The sequence below is a fragment of the Neophocaena asiaeorientalis genome, unplaced genomic scaffold (assembly GCF_003031525.2).
Source record: "Neophocaena asiaeorientalis asiaeorientalis breed wild unplaced genomic scaffold, Neophocaena_asiaeorientalis_V1.1 scaffold1186, whole genome shotgun sequence".
In the NCBI taxonomy this organism is placed as follows: domain Eukaryota; kingdom Metazoa; phylum Chordata; class Mammalia; order Artiodactyla; family Phocoenidae; genus Neophocaena; species Neophocaena asiaeorientalis.
In genome coordinates this window covers 557,006-566,773 of record NW_020173974.1, presented here as the reverse complement: position 1 = coordinate 566,773, position 9,768 = coordinate 557,006, and the positions used below count along the sequence as shown (strand labels likewise).

At 55.3% G+C, this 9,768-nt stretch overlaps 1 protein-coding gene across 2 annotated transcripts; it reads right to left on the bottom strand.

Moving 5' to 3' along the window:
• Positions 1-6: 6 nt before the first annotated feature.
• On the bottom strand, positions 7-7,735 carry PCK2 (phosphoenolpyruvate carboxykinase 2, mitochondrial). 2 transcript variants are annotated; one of them, XM_024753276.1, is made up of 10 exons: positions 7,631-7,735; positions 5,748-5,993; positions 5,108-5,292; positions 4,818-5,021; positions 4,257-4,456; positions 3,774-3,936; positions 3,275-3,493; positions 1,133-1,270; positions 739-834; positions 7-509 (listed from the first exon to the last, which is right to left on the bottom strand). In XM_024753276.1, exons 1-10 carry the CDS (start codon positions 7,675-7,677, stop codon positions 55-57), a joined length of 1,953 nt encoding a protein of 650 aa, XP_024609044.1. In that variant the 5' UTR covers positions 7,678-7,735; the 3' UTR covers positions 7-54. The 2 variants fall into 2 exon arrangements, with proteins under 2 accessions (XP_024609044.1, XP_024609045.1); XM_024753277.1 differs by having other exon boundaries at positions 4,269-4,456.
• Positions 7,736-9,768: the final 2,033 nt, after the last annotated feature.

Here is a 9,768-nt window from a genome sequence, read left to right as displayed (position 1 = left end):
GGGGGGCTGGGGGGTGGGGTGGGGTCATGCTCTCTCGCTAGCTGTAGCCTCAGGTCACATTCTGCGCACTCGTCCCTCCAGGGCCTCCAGCTCAGCCAACACCTCCTTGGGCAGATCCTGGTTGACCTGCTCTGTCAGGTAGCTCCGAATGTCACGAACCTCCTGTTCCCAGAAGTCCTTAGGGAGCGAGAACAGCTGGGTGGTGTCTATGGCTCCCAGGCCGCTGAGATCCAAGGCACCTTCCTTTGGCACCAGCCCAATGGGCGTTTCTCGGGCACTGTCCTCCCCCTCTAGGCGCCGGCAGATCCAGTCTAGCACCCGAGCATTCTCTCCAAAGCCTGGCCACAGGAAGTGGCCTGCCTCGTCGCGCCGGAACCAGTTGACATGGAAGATGCGGGGCAGCCGGGTCCCCTTGAGCCCCTCCATGCTCAGCCAGTGTTCAAGGTAGCGCCCAAAGTTGTAGCCAAAAAAGGGCCGCATGGCAAACGGGTCGTGCATGATGACCTTCCCTGGGGAGGGGAGCAGGATGGGTAAGGAACCTCCCTTCTTACTGGAGAAGAGAAAGGTACCCCGCCTCCAGCCGCAGGAAGCTGTGAAATGTTGGCGGTTCTGGAACATCCTCAAGGCTGAGGGGAAGGGAATGGGGCAAAGATACACGTGGGAAGGGGTGGGCAGGAGGAAGGTCTGGTTCAGGAAGGGAGAGAAGAGGCAAGCTGGGCACACAGGAGTGGAGCTCACCTTTGTGTTCAGCCGCGGCAGTGGCCTCCGAGCGCATGGCGCTGCCCACAAACACCCCATGGCGCCAGTTGAAGGCCTCATATACCAGGGGGACTCCTGGGACACCAGTGCACATGGTCAAAGGTAGCCCTTATCTTTGTACGATCACTCCATCCCTTCTGGTGATCTTGACTCTTACTCTCTCTCTCCTAGGACCTCAGCTGCCCATTTTCAAACCCCATGCCTCCCCACTCCACCTCGATTTTGCATTCTCCAGGGGGCTGCTCTAGAGGCAGATAGCTGTAGTTGGCGATCCAGGTTGAGGCTCTCTGAGCTTTAAGTACAAGAGGGAGGTGGGCCCTGATAGAGAGCCCAACCCTTAACCCAGTTGGCATGGAGCCCCCACGATGTTTACCTTTGGGTCTGCGGCCTCCAAAGATGATGGCGTCAATGGGGACACCCTCAGGGGCCTCCCAGGCTGGGTCTATGATGGGGCACTGGCGAGCCGGGACACAAAAGCGAGAATTGGGATGTGCACAGGGCTCCTTGTCACCTGGCAGAGCAAATACAAATACTATCACTTCCAAGGGCACGTCCACCCCCAATACACAGAGACATTTGCAGACACTCTTGCGCAGTTTCTTTTTGCCTCATCAGCTCCCCACAACCTCGGGCTGGAGGTTGGTGAGGAGCAGGGAGAAGGGAGCCAGGACGTCTCCCCTGAAGATCAGGTTATTTATCCATAATGGTACTGCTGGCTGAGCTATGGGAGAAGAGAGCGAGAGAGGAATTGGTGTTTAGCAGGACACTAATGTTTATGCCAAGCTACAGCCACTTGGCACTGAGCAGTGCTCAAGGGAATGAGGTTAAATATTGGCATAGGGTTATAATGGAAATTTTCGCCCAGGAACTCTTCTTTTAATTTACAGGATTATTATTTAAATAAACACTCAAACCTAAAGCAAAATCTGAGACAGGTCAGTATTTCAGACTACCGACTTTCTTCTTTGCTATTGTCTGTGTTGTCGCGTTGTTTCTTCAGTTTACAGACAACTGACTTTCCATCAGCAGACAGCGGAAGACAGAATCTCCTGAGCTATGAGAATGCAAACAGGAACTGATTTTAAAGCTAGCGAGGTTTTGGTGGTTTCCCTGGGTCTGCTCAGACCCGGCTGGAGTGACAGGGCTTGAAGAACTCAGACGAGGACATAACCTGGGCAGTCATAACCTGAGGAGCCCAGGTCATTTGGCCCCTTCAGGTGCCTGGAGAGAAGTTGGGACCGAGTCAGTGGCATATGTATAAAGCACCATCACGGGGGCCCTGAAGGGACACAGTGCTTTCTCTGCCAAAGGTTACTGATTGGACCTAGGGGGCAAGGGAGTCACGGAGCCAGCGCCCCTGCCCCCTCTGCCCCCCAACTCCTGCCTCCACTTTCATGTAAGAACCATCCTTATGCTTCTCTCTTGCACTTTCATCAGCCCCCAGTTGAGGACCTAGCACAAGGTATTATTCTAAGAACTGAAGCTGAGCACAACATGCCCTCGTTACACCCCTGAATCCAGAGGTGGTGAAAGGGTTGGGCAACTAGCCTGTGGCGAAATATGAAAGTTTCTTGGGTTTCTCAGTTGGGTGGGGAGGCTAAGGAGGGCTTAATGATGGTGTTAGAGAAAATGAAGGATGATTAAATGAGGGGGGTGACTGCTAAGCCAGCCTGGACAACTTGAATGTAGGCTTCAGTGACCACAGGCCACCCTCCCCTGCTAGGCTCCTCTTTGCTCCCACCCCTAGGTCTTGGCTGGCGGAATGCCAAAGGCCACTGAAAGCTGAAGGTCCAGAGTGCAGGGCTGGAGGACGGGGCAGGGCTGCAGGGCACAAGGGAGTAATAACAGGGTTGAGAAACTAGCTTCTAGGAGAGGCTAAAGAGCTGGTCTGATTTCGTTCGGAAAGATTGGGGTGTCTGTGTTGGAGGGGCAGGGGAAGGGTGAGGGTAACAATACTGACCTTTAGGCAATGGTTATTACATGGGGAGTCGGGGTGGGGTGAGGGTCCAAGTGGCAGGGGGAGGGGCAGGCTTCTTCCTAATGGGTCAAACTTTATGACTGTGCTTTGAGTCCAATTCTTTCTGTAATAATTTCCAAGACACCCCCCCTTAAAAATATCCAGCTTATATTAATTGAGAATTTACTATGTATTCGGGACTACGTTGAATCCTTGCATGAACCCATGTCCCCTGCACCGGCAGGCGGACTCTCAACCACTGCGCCACCAGGGAAGCCCTGCATGCATTATTTAATTTAACCCTCCAACACCTTATGAGATAGGTACTATGAAAACTACCCCCATTCATGTGATGGGGAAACTGAAGCTCAGGAGGTTAAACGACTCAGCCAGGCCACAAACTGAACGGGGACGTGAACTGAGATCTTGCTTAGGGTTGCATAACTCCCTTTGAATCCCAGAGGCCCTGGAAGATGGCTGCAGGTTGAGGAAAAGGCTTTTACATCATCAAGGTGCTGAGCCCTGGGGGCTGACTTACACCCCCTCCCTGCCCCATACCAGGTTTCCAGGGTTTGCCCAGCCAGGAGGTCACGGTGACGCTGGGTGGAAGAGGCTGGTCAATGCCCTCCCAGTATACGCCGCCATCGCTGGTCTCAGCCACGTTGGTGAAAAGGGTGTTACTCTGGATTGTGGCCATGGCATTGGGATTGGTGGTGGCAGAGGTGCCGGGGGCCACCCCAAAGAAGCCATTCTCAGGGTTGATGGCCCGGAGTCGACCTGTCGGGAGGAAATGTGAAAAAACGGAATGACTAACCAGGAAGAGTCGAGAGGTTCAGCCTCGGAAGGTCCTGCTCAGCCCCTCCGTGCCCCGAGCTGGACCCTAGATCTGAGGGGAAAGGTTTTGCATCTCCAGGGCGGCTGGGCTGCCAGGAGGCATGGGGGAGGGGTGGTTGTTCAGGAGAAGGTTCTCACTGACAAAGTTCACCCTGAGCAGTGGAGGCAGGAATCCTACTCTGGTAAGAACCAGAACGGCGAGTATGATCCAAGGGCCTCTCACCATCACTGTCAAACCTCATCCAGGCGATGTCATCCCCCACACACTCCACTCTCCAGCCTGGCAGTGCCGGCCGCATCATGGCCAGGTTTGTCTTGCCACAGGCGCTGGGGAAGGCAGCTGCCACATAGCGCTTCTTCCCCGCGGGGTTGGTGATACCCAGGATCTGCCAGGTGGGGAGAGGGAGCAAGGAAGAGGTCACCAGAGGTTAGGCATGGTCTGCATGGGAAGGACAGCTAGGGGTCAACAGGGAGGATCAATGTTTATTCATGAAACAGGCGCACTGCCTTGCTACAGGGCCTGGGGTGGCAGCAAGGGGAAGCCCCCCCCCCCCACCGACATTCAGCAGCCTCGGGCCAAAGCTTCGGGCATTTGCACAGAGTCCCTGGCCCGCCAGTTGGGTACCTGGCAGTGGAGAGGCGAGGCTGAGGCTGACTGGCCAGGCCCCACCCTTGGCCTGCCCCCCGAAGCTGCCCAGATCCTCACCAGGCCCCTCACCAGCATGTGCTCCGCCAGCCAGCCCTCATCCCGGGCCAGCCGAGAGGCAATGCGAAGGGCAAAGCACTTCTTGCCCAGCAGGGAGTTGCCACCATAGCCGCTGCCGAAGGAGACGATCTCCCGCTGGTCGGGCACATGGCCAATCAGGGTTTTCTCTGGGTTGCATGGCCACTGGCTCACCGGCTCCCCTGGGGACAATGGGGTCATGGGGCTGCTGGCAGGGGCACCAGGCACTGGGGTGTCAGGGGCCGGAGGGATCAGGGGCTGGCGGGAAAGACACTCGGCAGCAGTGGTGGTGTCAATGGTTGGCTAAGGTCTCCCACCTCGTAATATGCATCAGCTCCCATGCCCTTATTCTTGGATGTGGATAATTCACTCTTCTCAATCTTGAGCAAACTGCTTTGCCAACTCAGCCTCACCCCCAGCACACTGCTGCCCTAGCTCTTGGGAATTCAGTATCTCACTCATCAGGATGGTTAGGATGTGGGGTTCCCTCTGAGTACAAGCAGACCTCTGTGTCCCCCCACCCCGGGCAGAGCAGGCGCTCACCTTGCCCAGTCAGGGGCTGGCCCACGGAGTGCAGACACTTGACAAAGTCGCCATCTCCCAGGGCCTGAAGCACGGGCGTCCCCAGCCGGGTCATAATCCGCATGCTTGCCACCACATAGGCGGAGTCCGTGAGCTGCACTCCGGTGCGGGACAGTGGGGAGCCCACAGGACCCATGCTGAATGGCAGTACATACATGGTTCGGCCTGTGGAGGAAAACGCCACCTGGCTGAAGGGTTCCAACCTGTTTATTCCTTCAGTGCCCCTGCCTCTGTATCCCTGCCCTGGTTACCTTGCATGCAGCCTGGAAACCTCTCATCCACGGCTTGCTGGAACTCAGCTGGGGACATCCAGTTGCCCAGCTGCCCACGGGCCCCGCCAGCCGGGAGGGGCACCGTGTCCCGTTGAGAAGGAGTTACAATCACCGTCTTGCTCTCTACTCGTGCCACATCCTTGGGGTCTGTGCGGGCCAGCCAGCTGGGGGAGAGCGGATATCAAGAAGATAGTGGTCAGTAGATCTCCCTCATCCCAGACCCACTCTTTCAAGTCCAACTTTGTCTCTAGGTCTTCTGTTGGCCTTATTTTTTCCCATCTATTTGCATCTCAGTTGCTTTCTCCAGATTTCGTCCAAGTCTAAGGGGTAGTTCCCTTGGCCCCAGCTCCCTAATGGCCTCTGCCCTGGCAAAAACTCCCTGAAATTGTAAGTAAAAAAAAAAAAAAAAAAGCAAAGGCTTTTATTTGTATCAGCTTATTCACTTAACATAAAAATACAGACCAATCCCAATAATTCCTGATTGTTTCCTCCAAAGCTCCCATTCTTGCTCATTCCATTGGGATGGTCTACTTAAATTTGATTTCGTCTTGGTAAACCCAAAGTGGCCTCCGTCCCCGCAGCTGCCCCCATCTCGCAGGTCGCTGGGCTCAGGGCTTACCAGTTGTTGTACTTTGGGAGCTTTCGGATGAGTCCCTGCTGTTCCAGCAGGGTTAGTGTGGCAGTGTTTTCCGCCTCGGTCCCATCACAGATGTGGATGTTCTCTGGTTGGCACAGGCGGGCACTGTTTTCCACGAAGTCTCGAACCTTAGCAGGCAGCTGGTCCAGGTCTCCACTCAGTACTCGCAGGGTCTGGATACTGCGCCGTGAGGGCCAGCCCCAGGGGCTCAGCCCACGCCATTTAAGCCTGCAAGAGAAGAAACAGAGAAGTAATGGGCCAGGTGTTCTCGTGGAAGATGGGCAAGTCAAGGGGACAGAAAGCTGGGCTGCTGGGGATGTGCTAAAGTAGGTCTGGGTACAGGCACCATGAAGAGGTCGGAATAGGTAAGGAAGGTGGGTTCAGGCCACGTCTGTCTTGTGGCCTTTATGAGGCTTAGTGAGGGTGTCTCCTGATTAGCAAGGGACAGGTATCACCAAACGAGCATAAAGACACATGCCTGGCTGTGTGGCTGTATGTATAAGGCATGCTGATGTTATTGGAGGCTTAGCTCATGCCCATTTTTTACTATGTCTGGTCAATGTTTAGAAATGAGCAGGTGTCCTATGGCCCAAATGTCAGTAAACTGTGCCCAGTTGACAGCTTCATGTGTCTGGTGTCCTTTTCATTCTCAAGTATAGTTTTTATAAGTCAAAAAGACAGCTGTTTTCATTCTTTTCTTCTGACGTGCATGCTGTACGACTGGGAAAGCCTCAAGCAGAGGACTAGGTCTTCGAGATGGTAAGTCCCAGGTTTCTAGATTTGGGACCTTGCACAGAGAGTGGGTGATTGGATGTCAGGGTCCCAGGCACTGGATCTGCGGTTGCCCACCTGGGCCAACAAGGATTGCATAAAGTGCTACCACTGGGTAGGTATTTTTGAACTGTGTAGAAGGCTTACTGTTGCAGAATGTCACTGGCTGGGGTGCACGCCCCAATTCTTAGAACAGGGTCCCTGGAGTCTGTCCCTTAACACCCGTAGGAGAGGGAAAAGTAAGGTCTTCTCCAGTTGGCCTGGACCCAGGGTGGAGTGACCCAGAGAGAGCAAAGGCCAAGAGAGAGAAGCTGTCCTCCTAATGCCAGGGCCTTGCCCGCCAGAAACTGTGCCCCACACGTCCAGCACCGCATGACCCTGTCCCTCCCTTGGCTCTCTTTCCTAGAGAGCACATGCCTAGAACTTTGGCTCTTGGTGGTGGGGTGGAACATTAGACTGCAGGGTGCTCAGACTCACAGGGAATAAGCCTGGGGAAGGGAGGACGCTCAGACCATGAATGTGGGAGCTGGGTGGCTTCACTGGGCAGGGCAGGGTGGAAACCCAGTGTGGCCCCAGGGGCAGAAGTGGAAGCCTCCTGGAACCTGGTTCTGTTCCCCCTCAGAGAGAAATTTCCCCTGAGCATTAATTTTAAAGGCAGACAGCCTTGGGGAGAACCTGTCTCCATGGTTAAGCCTGGGGAAGGGAGGACGCTCAGACCATGAATGTGGGAGCTGGGTGGCTTCACTGGGCAGGGCAGGGTGGAAACCCAGTGTGGCCCCAGGGGCAGAAGTGGAAGCCTCCTGGAACCTGGTTCTGTTCCCCCTCAGAGAGAAATTTCCCCTGAGCATTAATTTTAAAGGCAGACAGCCTTGGGGAGAACCTGTCTCCATTGAGGGCAGACAAGCAAGGCCTAGGGGTTCCCGTCCTGGACAGGGGATGAAGCCAGCCAGGTAAGAATGAAGGCACCTTGGCCCCCTCTTCCACCTTGCCTCCCTTCTTTCCCGGGCCCCAGGCCCCTCTGGCTGTGCTAGGCTTCCCGCCAGGTTCGTCTGCCTGGATCCAGTCGCGGGGGAGGCTGGGGAGTGGCTGTTTACCTTCTACCTTCTTTAGGGAGCTCAGAGCTCAGTCCCCAGGGGCTCATGCACCCTTGACCTCCAAGCCCCTACTGCTCCTCACCGCAATCTGGGGCACAAGCGCTACATACAGGCGGGCACTGTTTTCCACGAAGTCTCGAACCTTAGCAGGCAGCTGGTCCAGGTCTCCACTCAGTACTCGCAGGGTCTGGATACTGCGCCGTGAGGGCCAGCCCCAGGGGCTCAGCCCACGCCATTTAAGCCTGCAAGAGAAGAAACAGAGAAGTAATGGGCCAGGTGTTCTCGTGGAAGATGGGCAAGTCAAGGGGACAGAAAGCTGGGCTGCTGGGGATGTGCTAAAGTAGGTCTGGGTACAGGCACCATGAAGAGGTCGGAATAGGTAAGGAAGGTGGGTTCAGGCCACGTCTGTCTTGTGGCCTTTATGAGGCTTAGTGAGGGTGTCTCCTGATTAGCAAGGGACAGGTATCACCAAACGAGCATAAAGACACATGCCTGGCTGTGTGGCTGTATGTATAAGGCATGCTGATGTTATTGGAGGCTTAGCTCATGCCCATTTTTTACTATGTCTGGTCAATGTTTAGAAATGAGCAGGTGTCCTATGGCCCAAATGTCAGTAAACTGTGCCCAGTTGACAGCTTCATGTGTCTGGTGTCCTTTTCATTCTCAAGTATAGTTTTTATAAGTCAAAAAGACAGCTGTTTTCATTCTTTTCTTCTGACGTGCATGCTGTACGACTGGGAAAGCCTCAAGCAGAGGACTAGGTCTTCGAGATGGTAAGTCCCAGGTTTCTAGATTTGGGACCTTGCACAGAGAGTGGGTGATTGGATGTCAGGGTCCCAGGCACTGGATCTGCGGTTGCCCACCTGGGCCAACAAGGATTGCATAAAGTGCTACCACTGGGTAGGTATTTTTGAACTGTGTAGAAGGCTTACTGTTGCAGAATGTCACTGGCTGGGGTGCACGCCCCAATTCTTAGAACAGGGTCCCTGGAGTCTGTCCCTTAACACCCGTAGGAGAGGGAAAAGTAAGGTCTTCTCCAGTTGGCCTGGACCCAGGGTGGAGTGACCCAGAGAGAGCAAAGGCCAAGAGAGAGAAGCTGTCCTCCTAATGCCAGGGCCTTGCCCGCCAGAAACTGTGCCCCACACGTCCAGCACCGCATGACCCTGTCCCTCCCTTGGCTCTCTTTCCTAGAGAGCACATGCCTAGAACTTTGGCTCTTGGTGGTGGGGTGGAACATTAGACTGCAGGGTGCTCAGACTCACAGGGAATAAGCCTGGGGAAGGGAGGACGCTCAGACCATGAATGTGGGAGCTGGGTGGCTTCACTGGGCAGGGCAGGGTGGAAACCCAGTGTGGCCCCAGGGGCAGAAGTGGAAGCCTCCTGGAACCTGGTTCTGTTCCCCCTCAGAGAGAAATTTCCCCTGAGCATTAATTTTAAATCCTTTTCCCCTTCTCCAGAGACCACCCACAAGGGCTGGCCAAGTGGAACCAGCTGTGGGAGAGACAGAGGGTCAGCTCAGACCCTGGGACAAAAGCTGAGAAGGGAGGCTACAGAGGTCTGAGCTGGACCTTCTCCTTTTCCCCTTCTCCAGAGACCACCCACAAGGGCTGGCCAAGTGGAACCAGCTGTGGGAGAGACAGAGGGTCAGCTCAGACCCTGGGACAAAAGCTGAGAAGGGAGGCTACAGAGGGAAGACAGGAAGCTGTGAAAAGGGGGAGAGGGCAGACAAGCAAGGCCTAGGGGTTCCCGTCCTGGACAGGGGATGAAGCCAGCCAGGTAAGAATGAAGGCACCTTGGCCCCCTCTTCCACCTTGCCTCCCTTCTTTCCCGGGCCCCAGGCCCCTCTGGCTGTGCTAGGCTTCCCGCCAGGTTCGTCTGCCTGGATCCAGTCGCGGGGGAGGCTGGGGAGTGGCTGTTTACCTTCTACCTTCTTTAGGGAGCTCAGAGCTCAGTCCCCAGGGGCTCATGCACCCTTGACCTCCAAGCCCCTACTGCTCCTCACCGCAATCTGGGGCACAAGCGCTACATCTGTAAAGCAAAGGAGACACGGAGACCGGGCCCAGCGAGGACGAGCGAGGAGGGGAAAGGAAGTTCTGAGGGTGGCAGATAGACACGGTGTGGTCAGGGACCAGCAAAGC